This window comes from Schistocerca nitens, chromosome 3, assembly GCF_023898315.1.
Source record: "Schistocerca nitens isolate TAMUIC-IGC-003100 chromosome 3, iqSchNite1.1, whole genome shotgun sequence".
Taxonomy (NCBI): Eukaryota; Metazoa; Arthropoda; class Insecta; order Orthoptera; family Acrididae; genus Schistocerca; species Schistocerca nitens.
Window position 1 is genome coordinate 447,405,254 of NC_064616.1, and position 15,545 is coordinate 447,420,798.

The 15,545-nt window shown below is 39.1% G+C and overlaps 1 protein-coding gene across 3 annotated transcripts in view; it reads right to left on the reverse strand.

Moving 5' to 3' along the window:
- LOC126248378 (fibrillin-1-like) overlaps positions 1-15,545 on the reverse strand; it is a 647,044-nt gene that overhangs the window by 395,579 nt on the left and 235,920 nt on the right. For all 3 annotated transcript variants that reach the window (XM_049949314.1, XM_049949313.1, XM_049949315.1), the window contains exon 6: positions 10,274-10,383. In XM_049949314.1, the coding sequence (XP_049805271.1) occupies positions 10,274-10,383 (110 nt within the window). The remainder of the gene's footprint in view (positions 1-10,273; positions 10,384-15,545) is intronic.

The window sequence follows — 15,545 nt, forward strand, 5'->3', positions numbered from 1 at the left end:
ACATTGAACTTTATAGCATCTGTGAAGTAATTTGAAAGTTAAGTGTGTCTACGACAGTAAATTTGAAACTGTATTTAGTGATTAGAACCTGATATTGACAGTTATTTAATGGTATTGACTAGAGCGGCATTTAAAATGTCACTGAATCAGCAACGAGACGTGCAACAGCCTTCAGCTGTTTGCTCAGAAGCAGAGGCCACGGATAACAATTCTGAGACTGTTGTGGCTAGGTAGCAATATAAATAATCCCGCTGGTTCAGAAAACATTCATACAACAGCTGATCAGAATGTTGTTGACACATTAGTTGTTATTATGCAACAGTTGTCTCTATTAGCCGAAGGCCAAGCGGAGGTAAAACGAGACTTATCCGTTATACAAAATGAACTCCAAAATCAATTAGCTGAAAATCAAACCGAATTACAAAATCAATTAAGAGCAACCTTTACCGAATTAGATCAGAGATTAAATACCCAGACACAGGAAATAAAAGAACAGGCAGTAAGGACCGAACAGAATCTTATTGCTAAAATTGAGCAGGTCCACCAACAATACCAAGAAAACAACAGTAAATTAAAAGCGGAACTAACCGAATATGTATCCGTCAAAATTGACACGATACAAAAACAAGTAGAACTGTTTCCTCAAGTAATACAAGCTCAAGAGGACATACAGTGTTCCGTAGCTATGATACCATAAATTATAGGATCCCAAGATAATCTAAAGAAGCAATTTGACGAAGTGAAGGAAAAACAGGAGACAGTGGAATATAGAATAAATGTACTTGCGGGAAAGTTTTCAGAAATGACATTAGAGCAGCAAAATTTTCCTTCGGAAACCATAGAAGAAACTGTGAAAGTAGCTTTACAGTCAATTTCAGAGAGTTCCGAGGAGAATTTTTTCAACAAAGGGTTAAAGGAAGTTTGTGAACAACTTGGCGAAGAATTCTCGTGTTGGAAAGGAAATATTGAAAGATCACTAAATCTCTCGCAGGAGGATTTAGAAACAGCAAGAAGTAGGAAACAAAATTCTCAATCTGCGCGTGACATTCCGTCCACGTCAAGATCCGATGTAGACAGAACTGGAACGTCACAAGTTAGATTCGATATAACGGATAGCCACAGGGAAAAGTACGAACAGGATGATTTTTGGAATCACAGTACCATTGAGGAAAAGATGATTAAACAGAGACAATTTCAAATCTTTAACCCTGACAAAAAGAATGTTCATCCTGTAGTCTTTATTCGAAGTTTCAGAGGTCTATTTCCACGATCTTGGACAGAATGGCAAAAGATTAGTTTTGTATCTGGATATATACAAGGATCAGGAGCATTGTGGGCATCCGAACAAACATCTTCTTGTAAATGTTACAAAGAATTTGAGCAGGCTTTTCTAGCAAAATATTGGTCTGCTGGAGTACAAGAAAGACTTAGGCAGGAAGTGTTATATCCTGAGCCTTTCTCATTTTCTAGAGGATCTCTAAAGACATATTTTGAGAAATACATTAATAAATCTTTGTATTGGGATGTACCGATTCCTTTGCTGGATATACTTAGAACACTCAAGTCCAGACTACCCACCAGTATAAGGAATCAGCTGTTATATATAAATGATAAGGATATAGACTCATTTATGACTACGCTTGATCGTATTGATATAATTGAGGAGGACAATAAAAGGGCAAGAGAATGTCATATCAAAGAAGAACAATAGAAGCGAAGCTGAGCTGCAACTCGAGTGGGAATGGCAGTAATGGTAGCAGTAACAATAACCATAACCAACTACACTCTCCGAGGAGACTTAGCAATGGACAAAATGCAAACAATAATTATTACCATAATGGAAACTTTAGTAATGGTGCAGTGAGGGGCTATTTTAGGAACAGTAGGAATTTTAATCGATATAATCCAATGTATGGCAACACAGGACAGTTCTACCAACACCAGCAGAACAACAACAATAATTGCACGAATCAAGCAAGACAACATAGAAAGAATTCACCACAACAACCGATAATCACTGAAGTAGCTGAAGAGACAAATACCAATCGGACCAACAATCACTCAAACTAAACATGACCGCATCGTGCCCCGGAGGAGCGGTCAGGGGATCTGTTAGGGGCGAAACAGTAAAATTACAATTGTTAAGATATAATGATGGTGAGCTGTTGACTGAAGAATTAACAAAGGATTTAATAACATGTCATAATGACAGATCGAGTGTTCCGGTATCGGAAGTATTTGTTGAAATAGAGGAAGTTCCAACAAATGTGATATTAGACACCGCCGCTTCCGCCAATGTCATCTCAGGCGCTCTTTTTCGGAGAATTATTAGGAAGAAGAAGGTACCAATTTTGCCAGTACAGAACTGCAAAATCATTGGAGCTATTGGAGCACGCTCTCCCAATGTCAAAATACAAACACAATTAGAGATGAAAATGGGAAATGTAGCAATAAAATGCACGTTCCTTGTAGTGCAGAAGTTATTAGTGGACTGTATTCTTGGTATTGGGAGTATGCAGGAGTACGACTATCAGATTGATTTTTTGGAAGGAATAGTTAAATTTAGATTACATGGAGAAGAGATAGCACTGGATTTAAATAGAAAGGAAACGGTGCATGAGAAATATTGTCGCGGTGCCATAATTCAATTAATTGACACTACAAATGGTCATTGGAAGGCGCTTTCAAAGGATTTGATACAACAGGAGGACTTTAACCAAACAACAATGATAAAAGCTAGTGAATCATATCAGCTTACCGGAGAACAAAAGCAGCAGCTTCATTATTTGTTAGAGGCATATGAAGAGATTTTTGATGAGAAACCAGGAATTATTAAAGGGTATATTTGTCACCTACAAGTGAAGCCACATCAGACTTACTGTTACACGCACTATCCGATCCCCTGGCATTTAAAACAATCCATTCAAAAGGAGATAAATAGAATGTTAGAATGGAACTTGATTGAGCCATCAACTAGTCCATATTGTTCTCCGCTCTTAGTCGTCCCAAAACCTGGAGGTAACGTTAGATTAGTTCTGGATGCGAGAGAGATTAATAAAATAATAGTACCTGTAATATGAAGACCAGAATTTAAAATTGGAGGAAAAGATTCGACTCGCACTTGTCAATTTAACTAAAAAGGCAATACAACGGAAATTGACATATGATAAATGGATTCACCGGATTCAGACGTTTCATCTTGGAGAAAAGAGTTTATTGAGGCGACACATCCATTCCTTGAAACTGATGAAGAACATAAAGAAATGGAACCTTATTTATACCGGACCATATGTTATTGTAAATATACCAAATCCTGGATCATACTTGTTGGCATATCCCGAATCGAAAAGAATAAAGGGATTATTTCCACATAATGATATTAAGAAATTTTTGAAGGATTGTAGATCTGTGATACCAAATATGGAGAAGAATTTAGAGTGGAATTTGACTATGAGTCGAATGTGTATATAAATATCAAGAAGTTTATGTTGTCTAGAGGTTAAGAGACAGTGAGACTGCTCCTGTGATAGGTTAAGAGACAGTGAGATTACTCCTGTGATAGGTTAAGAGACAGTGAGATTACTCCTGTGATAGGTTAAGAGACAGTGAAATTACTCCTGTGATAGTTTAGCACAAAAATTTTAAGATAGGTAGAAGAATTTGTTAATTACTAGTGTCTGTAAGTGTGGACTATGAGCAGAAGCCACAGTGATATACAATGAAAGTGCATCTACATTTCCTCAAGACACAGCACTTATGTGAGAATTGCGTGTGAAACTTGAAAAGTGTGGGATATGTAGGTAAATACGCTGTGTGTATGATGTGCGCTGTTCGCGCAACAAAACAAATAAACTGTGAAATGAAGCAACAGTCGATAATGTCACTGTTGCAAACAATTGAAGAAACTCTCTGGTTGCGCGAGAGAAAATTATTATAATTTTTAGATTTTTCATTATGCCTTCTTTACCAGGAGAATTAATTTAAGAATTGTAATTAACTTTTTAAGAATATCAGTTTGTGTGTTTCATATTATGGACATAATTGTTGAAATATATTTCCATAAATGTTCATGAGAGGATGAAGAAGATTCTGCGATTGGATGATTTGTTAAATGAACATACGTCATCATTAATGATATTTATTTGCAAGTGGATCTATAAATCAATTAATGATAAGAATAATGAAAACTATAAATCAATTAATGATAAGAATAATGAAAATTTTTCAAATTATTCCTTTTGTGGAGTCAGTGTCATATGCCTATGTTTAAAATTTTCCATCAGGTGTAAACCTAAATTTTATCCATAATTTCGTAATTGAAAGCAAACCTCAGACAGATTCAATGCTCTACTTCCACCTGCACTACAACAAAACGAAGATTAGATTAAAAAATTTTTTGAGAGGAATACATTCGATATGAGCTACAACAAAATTTAAATGCCCACAGTCTATTTGGCAATGTTTTGGACAATCAGCAGTTGTAATGCAAAACAACTTTGGTATTGAGGACTACAAAAACATTCGCGATTGTCAGGACTGATGGATGTTCCAGTCTAGTACAGATGGAAGAATATAAGAATCCACTCCGATTTTGAGTTCAACGATGAAATATGGACTTCATTGCCTTAATCAACTCTCTTCCAGGGATTTATTCAGTCAGAACCTTTTCTTATTCCACTTTAAACCTGTTTCATGTTCACGTCCCTGACCATCTGTTCCTGAGATCATCTTCCTGTTTCTACGGCACATTACCAGCTTCTATCCTGTACCATAAGCCATCGCCTGTCCTCCGTGCTGCCTCCACCAAACGCTGTACGTCGCCTACCCAGTGTCCGTACCCAGTGTTCCTGTTCCATCGACTTCACAATGAGATCGCCGGCTACATCGTCGAAAGAAGAATTTTGAAAATTTTTTTTCAGCAATATTGTAAAAATTTTTTTGGCTATGAGGCACTTTTCCTTCGGTCTAATCTATGGAGCTTCTATATATTTCAAAATTACTGGATTTAGGCTTTCCTATCTTCTTTAATACCTGAGCTGGGGTCTATTCTTCCGGGTTTTCCAGGGTTTCCCTGTGAAGGCCAGTACCCAAATGGGTAGACCTTTTTCGTAATTACACCAATCTACATCTTCCCTGGTTATGTACTCGGGATGCGGGTATACCCCAGTACATGTAAAAGCTACAGCTTAGGTATTCTCGTAACTTACTGTCTTAACATGTTACCCATACTCTCTACAGTAAAATTCTATTAATTCAAAATATTCCTCTTTTGAATAAACAACCCAACAAATTTTTCCTGTTAGCTCGCAAAGTGTATTATCATTAACTTTGCTTGCTGCGAGGGGCAGTTGTAATATCTCTTTATATTCGATGAATTATTCTGATACAATTCTACCCTTGAATGACGTTTACTAATTTTCTATCTCCATACTCGCAGAATCCATGCGCAAAATAGTTTCATACAATATCTATCCCATGAGCGCATAATTATTCTTAGTAGTACTCTCTCTGGTGGTTGTTAGAAGAAAAAAAGCTTCCGAGATTGTCTTCGTGCCGATTAGCCTGAGCTTGGTTTGAAGAATTGTAATCTGATTATTGAGATTTATGACAGAAGATAACTGAGACAAAACTGTACGATTAAAAAGGAAATATATATAGATTGCTCCTTCAAATAAAAGGTGTGTATTTGACATTTGAGAATTAATGATATTTATCGATATATTGCGTAGTTGTTAATCAGAAGGGAACTTCCGAAAGACTGGATACGAACCTGCATTTAATAATCCAAGAGCTCCATTCCTTCTTCGGAAGGTTAAACTTCATCAAAGCCAAATATCCGCTTGATATGAGGTTTCCCGATTGATTATACGAGGTGTGGCTAGAAAAAAACCGGACTAGTACTGGTGAAACAATAAAACGAATGCAATAAGGCTGAAAGTCATGTGGCCTGTCACGTGACTCTCGCTCCGCCTACTGCTCGAGTTTCATCTGCCTCCTGCACTCAGTCTGCCCGTGGCGTCTGTTTTAAGTAGTTGACGTTTTGTCTGTGCGTCGGAAAATGTTGAGTGTACAGAAAGAACAGCGTGTTAACATCAGATTTTGTTTCAAACTAGGAAAATCTGCAAGTGAAACGTTTGTAATGTTACAACAAGTGTATGGCGATGATTGTTTATCACGAACATAAGTGTTTGAGTGGTTTAAACGATTTAAAGATGGCCGCGAAGACACCAGTGATGACACTCGCACTGGCAGACCATTGTCAGCAAAAACTGACATCAAAGGGATTGTGCACATTGATTGGGTACCAGAGGGACAAACAGTGAATCAGCATTACTCCATTAGCATCCTGGCTACCCTACATGAGCGAGTACAGAGAAAACGGAACGATTTGTGGAGAAAAAAGTCATGGATCCTTCACCAAGACAATGCCCCAGCTCACAGTGCGTTGTCAGTGAAGACGTTTTTGGCAAAACACAACATTCCCATCTTAGATCATCCACCCTACTCACCTGATTTGGCCCCCTGTGACTTTTTTCTTTTCCCTAAAGTCAAGTCAGCTTTGAAAGGAACTAGATTTGAGACTGTTGAAGCAGTAAAAGAAAAAGCGACGGAAGTAATGTATGGACTTACCGAAAATGATCTGCAGCATTGCTATGAACAGTGGAAAATTCGTATGGAGCGGTGTAGAGACCGAGGAGGAGAGTACATTGAAGGAGATAACATGAAATTGTAAATAATTGTAAATAAATGTTTTTTCCAGCATCAGCCCGGTTTTTTTCTAGCCGCACCTCGTACAACGCTCCCAAAATTACGAGGCATTTTATTTGTACAGATTAGCAGACTGCCGCAAAGCACGAGCCTGCAGAGAAGAAGAATCATCACCTGATTTCATTCTAACAAGTAAAATTTCAGAATCATTTTGAGTGACTGAGCTATGACTGTGTTTCCTACCATGAATGATTGAGTGCTCGAACGAATTGAGAGCTACAGAATTACGTAGATAGGAGGAAAAATTACAGCATATGACATGGTTCCTCACTGCGGGCTGTTAACAATGCTACAAGTACATGGAGTAGGTTTCTAGATATGCGAGTGGCTTAAAGACTTCTTCACTAATAGAAACCAGTATGGTGTCCTGGATGGCAAGTGTTCATCAGAGACAAGGATATCATCACAAGTATCTGAGGGAAGTATCATAGGAAAGCTATTATTTTCTATATACATAAATGAACTGGCACAGTGGGCAGCAATCTGCAATTGTTTGCTGATGATGTTGTGGTGTGCAGCAACGTGCAAAGTTGAGTTATTGTAGGAGGGTACAAGATGACTTATGAGGAACCCCTCGAGTGCAAGGTCACAATAGGCCAATTATGTTCACAGCATTCGAAGCACCACATATTGTCTACCATGCAACCACAACATTGGCTGCTAATGGCAACAGGGGTCAGGACTGGAGGTATCCAATGGTGAGCACAGTATGAGGCTACAGTGCATAGCTGAACTGCTTAATCGATGAGTAACTCCCAACATGGTACAGTGCTTGCGGTGTTGATGCAAAGCAGTGCAATGGCAATGATAAACAAAGCAAACATTCTATTATATCTACAACAACAGTTGCCAAAGTTGACATTTCATCAGAAAGGAACCCAAAGAATTTTACAGAGTGAGAAAAAAGTGGCAGATGAAATATTAGTGTTTCTACAGGATGAGTCAGTGGAATGTGTGGTGTTGTATACACTCAACTGTGCGGACAATGTACATGTGGAGTACAATGATGACAATACACACTTAACAAGTGAAAGTGATATTGAAATAGGTGTCAAGCCATTTAGTTCATTGTCCTTGTCCGACAGGGAGCCACAAATCCTATCTCCAGGGAAATGTAGTAAACGACAATTGTTGTTCAAGGAGCAGGTACTAAACATTATTACGTATATGGAAACTCATCCACAGTATAAGTAAAAAATATTATGAACTGGTTTTGAATAAGTGTGCAGCAATATGAGTGTGTAATCCATCAGAAAAACTAAAGGAGGGCATGGTGCACTTGCTACAAAAACTGGTGTTTGCACATTTCAAGGATGCTCGATACAATTTAGAGGATGTGCGTGATAGTGACCTACTATGTTATGCACTTCAAATTGTGCACAAGATAGATTATAATGATTTAAATGGAAGCAGTAGATGGTTGCATAACTTCAAACAGCACTACAGAATTGGTAGATATAAGATAAAGAAATTCCAAACAATGGATCAACTTGATGACACACGGCAAACTCCAGAATCGGCACAAAAATTTGTAGATGAGATAAACAAACTTATCCCATCACTCAATAAGGAATTTTTTTCAGCACCAACAAATTGGGATTTGAAGAGAAAACACATATGGAAGGAACACTCGAAATTAGAGGTAACAAGAATAAGAGAGGTGTATAAAGATCAACTAACATCATCACTTTAACACATTCGTATACAATTACGCTGACTGTTTATCTTGGAAGTAAATTTTCTGGAAAGTTATTTATTGTGCTGCATGAAGTTGAAGGTGCTCTGCCCCCTATGATTCTGTCTCATGTCCATGACTGCAAGGGCAGTAGGGAATATTTATGTCACAGTAAGCAAGAGTGGGAAAATGGTTGGAAGATAACTACAACTATGGCATTAGCACTGCTTTTGACCAATAGTTGGTCAAAATAACTTGCTTTTCCAATAGTTGGTCAAAATAACTTGCTTTTGATTGATTCCTGGTCTGCATTTAAAAATCTTCCTCCTTTAGAGAAAACTATCATTTGAAAAGTGTTTTTTTCCATGCCTATAAAGCATATTATCACAGTATCTACAGCTACGCCTTAAAGGATTTCCAGTTTCATGACAAGTGCCATACAGATTTTCATTTGGTTGCATGCCATCATATTCCATCAGTTCTCATGACCTTGTCACACCAGTCTCTGTATGCATTCTTTAAGAGTGGATGCCTGACTCAATGTCTTGCATGGTTTGTAACTCCCAAGGTGTTTGCCTTCAGTCTTGATGGCGCAAAGCTTCAGGATCATGGTGGCATGCCATTTTTCAGTCAGTGTTCATGGTACAAGTTAATGGTTGGTTTTGAAGATTTCTTAAATGTCAACAATGTCCATTTTGTGATGTCTAATACATACTTCCCACAGAAAGTTGATCTCTGTACCTGCCAGACACTCATTTCCTAGTGCCCTCATGATGCACATGGTGAGTAAATGGTAGTTAATATTTTTATGTCATAATTGTTAACACAGACTTTCCGATGAGCCTTACTAAAGGTTGAACCTGCAACCTCGCACTCAAAGGGTTCCTGGTTAGACAAAATTCCTAGTTGGTGTTATGAATGGCAACTAGCTCTAAACATAGAAAAATGTAAGTTAAAGCAGATGAGTACGAAAAATAAACGCTTAAGGGTTAGATACAGCATTAGTAATATCTTGCTTCACGCAGTCATATTGTTTAAGTATCTGGGCATAATGTTGCAAAGTGATATGAAATGGAACAAGCATCTGAGGATTTTGCTAGGGAAGGCAAATAGTCAACTTCGTTTTATTGGGAGAATTTTGAGAAATTATGACTCATCTGTAAAAGATACCTCATATAAAATGCTACTGTGACCTATTCATGAGTACTGCTCCAGTGTTCCAGATCCGTACCAAGTCAGATTAAAGGAAGACATAGAAGCAATTCAAATTTGGGCTGCCACATCTGTTACTGGTAGGTTTGAGCAACATGCTAGTGTTACAGAGATGGTTTGGGAACTCAAATGAGAATACCTGATGGGAAGGTGATGTTCTTTTCGAGAAGCACTATTGAGAAAATTTAGCTAAGTGGCATTTGGAGCTGACTGCAGGATGATTCTACTGTTGCCTATATATATTTCGCAGGGACCATGAAGATAAGAAACAAGAAATAAGGGCTCATGTGGAGGCATACTGGCACATATTTTTCCCTCGCTCTATTCATAAGTGGAACGCAAAAGGAAATGCAGAATGACTAGTAGTGGTATAGGGTACCTTCTGTCATATACCATACTGTGGCAGATGTAGAATAAATCAGAAGTCTTTCTTGTGTCAATCCTACACTTAACTGAACCATCATTGTAGGTCAGCTACCTGTCTAAATATTCTTACAGTGCATAGCCACAATTAATTCTGTAGCTTTTGTGCCTCTGTGTCTTATTTTTTAACCATGGTGCTCATTAAAAAGTACACATCCAGATATACAGTTCAAAATAAGTGTCATTAGTTCTTACCATTGCAGGATTTCCCATCAGCATCCAGCTGGTATCCAGGATAGCAGGTACATTCAACAGCTACTCCCGTATCCAAGCACTTGTGAGCACATGGGTTATTCTGCTTACATCTGTGAAGTCACAATAAAGAGTTTAAAATCAGAAAATTATTGGTGAAGTGAAATATTTGTGTTGTCCACTATGTTACATTGAACCATTTTCAGCACGGAAGATGTGTCCTTTAAAATCATACAAGAAATTCTGTGTCATCTCATGTCTAGGATTACAGACTTGCAACCTGATGATGGTTGGTGGAGTCAAAGATGGAACACTTGCAAGAAATACTCGGATGTTGGTATGGGCAGCCTGATTTACCGATAGTTCTAGTTGAAAAGCTGGAGCAAGGCTGTGTGAATTGGTGTTGTCTTTAGCTCTCAATTTAGGTAAACTGTGTTTGTTACTGTGTTAATTTGAAACATCTGGAAAATATTGATTTCCTTATTTATTTACTCACTAATGATTTAGCCTGACCACATTAGAATCCTAAGGCCCTCTATTACATTTGAGCAGGAACAATGCACACTAAAGATACTACAAAATCTTTCCAACAACAGCTGCTACTACTACTAGAATAACAAATGACACTAACAATAATAGTAAAGGGAATTTAGAATGACATAGATTAGCTTAGCACATTGGAAGTCCTGTTTAGTGTCATCAGAAGTGAAATGGAAGAAGGAGGAGGTGAAGACTGAAATGACAGTGACAATGGCTGTTACGAAAGAACAGAATATGAACAGAGAATTCTGCTGACAAGTGGGAAGGAAAAGTTGTGGCAGAGGGGTGCTGAAGAGAGTGAGCTGGAGAGAATGTGGGAGGAATGGCTATTGTGCTAGACGGTGGACCATTAACTGTCTTTTGAACTTTGGAAGGAATTCATTTCTCTCGTATGTTGAGGAATATGGCTCCAAAGTCTGGTTCCTGATTAGAAAATAATTTAGAGAACATGGCAGTGTTATGTTATGGTACACAGAGAATTCTACTTTGTTGAGAATGACTATTTCTGCTGTGCTGCTCATGTAGTAGTGTAACAGTTGAGGACAAATAAGAGGGAAGCAGTGATTGAGAAAATAACAGAGCGAACATAAAGTATGATAGTCTCTCTGCTTATCAGCACATGGCCACGATAATTTGCCAGTGTGATATGATCAAAAAAGTGTAAGCCACAAATATATGTTACACGAGCATTCATTGCCAGTTTCAACGAATGCCAGTTTCTGAGAATGTTGACACGTCATTAACATATAATGAGAAGGGTAATGGGCCCAATACTGATCCTCATGGGACATCTGATATGACATCCCTCCAGTGTGAAATTTTTGTTCCAATCATTATACATTATTGGCAAGATGTAAATTATGAATGGAACCGTAATATGGCACTAGAAAAATTTTGACTTGTGAATTTAGCAAATGGAATGAAAAAAGAAATTAATGGAGTGAAGAAACCGTAGTTTTGTGACCTCAAAAGAACACCTCATGTGGTTTTCATGCAGTACAGCACATTTTTAAATGGTCTTAAATTTCAATAATGGTCTGCACCCAAATAGGAAGGGTTTTGGGAAACAAGTACCAACTTTCTGCCTGCTCCTCTTAGCCAGATACAGTGAGTTTTCAAACATAAGTTACATAATTTGAAGCCATTTAGGAAGAGCTATGCTGTTCTACTCAGCAAATGGCCCCTTCACAATTGCTGAAATGTGTGTTGAAAACTGGTGCTATGTGAAGTGCACATGATTCCCTCAATATATATTTCTCACAGAGCGACTCACCAAATTATGCCATATGAAGGGTACTACAAGATACCTCAATAACTAGGTGCACTGGTGTAAGAGCATGCATTCAGTATGCTGACAATGCAGAAGACACTGTTCAGGATCTCTGAAACAACGAGTTGCTACACATTACAGCACTGACAGGCCTACTAGAGGCACTGACATGATGGTAAAGCTATGGCTGAATCTGTAATGATTACACCTGGCACCTCAAACCGCTTATGACTTAGTGCCCAGGACCACTTCTGTTTCTGCTACATCTGCGAGATGCCAGATATGGTGCACATGTCAGAGAAACTGGTGAGAAACAATGATGATGCAACGAGAGAAGACCGTCTGCAGTCAGGCCTCTAACCCATGCCGCAGTTGAGCAACAGGGCAGATGAATGGCAGACCTGACACAACAAGAGCAAGGCAGTAGTTATCTAGGCTACAACAAAGTACGACAAACTTTTGACACAACGCTGTCAACAGATCATGCATGGGCCACAATCCAAATCGAGACCAGAGAGGAAAACCAATATCAAAGTGAAGTTGTTGGCAAGTAGTCAGTAGTATGATGGAGATAATGATAAATGCTATCAGACAAAGAACACGACTGCCTGAATGGTAAAGGTGATGGAGAACATCACTGGAGATGGGCATAAGTGCTCAATAACAAAGTAAGGGCTGCCATAGTGGTTGAGGATTTGATAGCCTTCTTCATCTGCTGCTTAAAAGTCTGGACCAGACATTCAGTTTCCCATTGGAGGAAGGATGGAAAGGAGGACTACAGATCTGTTCGATGCCATTAGTGGCACAGAAGTCCTCGAAGGCAGAGGTCATGAATTGTGGGACACTGTCAGAGACCAATGTGTGGGGCAGCCCTCCGATGGCCAAAACTTAGGCCAAGGCAGTAAGAGTAGTCTGGGTCATGGTGGATGCCACGTGTATGACATAGGGGTACTTTGAATAAGCATCCACAATGAGCAGTCACATAGAACTCAAAAATGCGCTTGCAAAATCGATATGAATGTGGTCCCAAGGGAGGCAAGGAGTAGGCCAGGGGGCAAAGGATTGAGGGGGCACCACCTGGCGGTGGATGGATGCTGTGCATCTAGGGACCATCTTCTCAATGTTGCTGTTGATCCCTGGCCAGTACACAGGGGGCTGTGCCAGTGTCTTCATGCAGGACATGCTCCAATGACCCCAGTGAAGCGAACTCAATACCCAACAATGCAGTTCTGCCGGAATAACCACTCAATGTGCATCCATCTCAGTAACCAAAAGGATCACACCATCTGCAACTGAGAAGTGGTAAAAAAGCTGTTTTCATTGGCAGATCTCTGTCATCAAATGACGAGTGAGGTAATAGGGCCAACCATGGATTACATAGCAAATGTAGGGAGGGATCCTGGTGTGTTGCAGCAGAAACACATATGGCCACAAGGGGGAAACTGTCCAATGGATGTTGACGTTAGACATAGATGTGGAAGCAGAGGACCTCCTGTGAGTGAAATCCAGGTCTGAGCCAAGCGGTATATGGGACAATGCATCAGCAGTAGGACGCTGGGCTGTCGGCTAGTACCAGATAGTATAATTGTAAGCATTGAGGAACAATGCCCAGTGCTGGAGGCATTGTGCTGTTCATCCTGGGAGATTGGAATGCAGCCTGAATAATGCCACCAATGGCTTGTGAGCCGTAATTAGAGAGAACTATGTCCCACTCCTCCACAGTGTCACTTAAAGGGGGAAATGATGGAGGACACGATGTGGTGTCAATTGCAAGGGGTGCCAGTCCATGGGGCGCAGCAGGCTTTTCCACATGAAGTTTGTCCGCTTAGAGGTCAAGAGACTTTTGTAACATCAAGATGGATTAGCAAGATGGCTGCCGAGTGAGATCACAGGTATTTCCTTCGTCTGCTAAAAAAACTTATTTAAGAGGGAATAGTGTCAAATTTAAATCTCCTTTGTTTTGTATACTTGCTGTTGTTTCCTGCATCACACAACTGAATATTAGCGTTCTAGCAGTGCTTGTTCTTGAAAAAACTTGTTCTTTAGCTAAAGTCCTGATAATTGTGACATAATGCAAAATTTTGCATGACATAAACACGAAAAATTCTATTCAAGTCTTCTTGATAGTGCAAAATTCATTTCAAAGAGTCTGCTACTAGTTTCATCAGTGTCTATTGTGCAGTAAAAGTGTAATTAAATGTTTCTAAATAGTATTTGTATTGTTTACTAGTTAGATAGACTCGATCTAGGCCTAAAATGTCCCAGTTATAAAAGTTTAAAAACCTGACCAAACATGCCTGATAATGTAAATTCTCTAAAAGCAAATTAATTACAAATTCATTCTTCTGTTATTGTATCTCTAAATCAGTACAAAAAAAAAACAACCACCACACATAAGACCTTTGTGTTGTTCTTTTGTTTACACACAGCCAATCTCGCATCCTTGACAAATTTAAAACATTCTTTTAAGTTAATTATTCTTTTGAAACTGACCATGAGTGAGAACTGTGGGAGCTGTTATAGGGTAGTGAGTAGAGAGATTTGTTGCCAATCTTGTAGGAAATATTTTCGCTGGAGGGGGGGGGGGGGGAGGGATGCAGTCAGGCGAATGTTGGGAGCAGAGAACAGGCTCTCTCCTAGAACTGCAGAGTATGCAGTACGAACATGTTGTTTGGGGAACAGGAAAGCAGGAAAGGAAAATCTGTGCCCTTCAGGCACAGTTGGAGGAAGCAAGGAAGGAACTCATAAGGATCAAGGGAGATAGGGGGGAGGAGGGTGGTTGGGAACTGACAGCTGGTACGAGGATAGGAAGAAAGAGAACAAAAACTGACAGTTTTATCATCAACACCAAAAACAGGTATCTACCACTGCCAGAGTTAAGTGGAGAAGAGCCTCAGGTAGAACGAGGAGCAGGAAATGTGCAGCACACTTCAACTGAGGCCAAGAAGCCTAGGAATGTACAAACTGTTAGGAAGAAGAAAGTGCTGCTGCTAGGTAGTAGCCATGGGTGAGGTGTAGACCGTCAGTTACAGGAAAGCCCCTTAACAAATATAATAAATGAATCCTTCACATCAGGGACATTTCCAGAGCAGTTAAAACAGGCAAGAGTTTTACCTTTGCTTAAGAAAGGTAATGCAGAAGACATAGAAAATTACTGGCCCATTTCCTTGCTGTCAGCATTCTAAAAAATAATAGAAGCAATCAATGAATTACCTGAATAAATACAATCTTTTAAGCAAATCAGTTTGGTTTCCGAAGTGGCAAAAATATGGAGTCAGCCATAATAGAATTCACAAAAGTTGTATTTGATGCTTTTGATAAAGATGAGTGTGTCACAGGCATATTTTTGGATCTTTCTAAGGCATTTGATACAGTCAATCACAAGATTCTATTAAATAAATTAGAAGCATTAGGAATAAGAGGGGTAGCTAATGAATGGTTTCGATCATACCTAACAGATAGGGT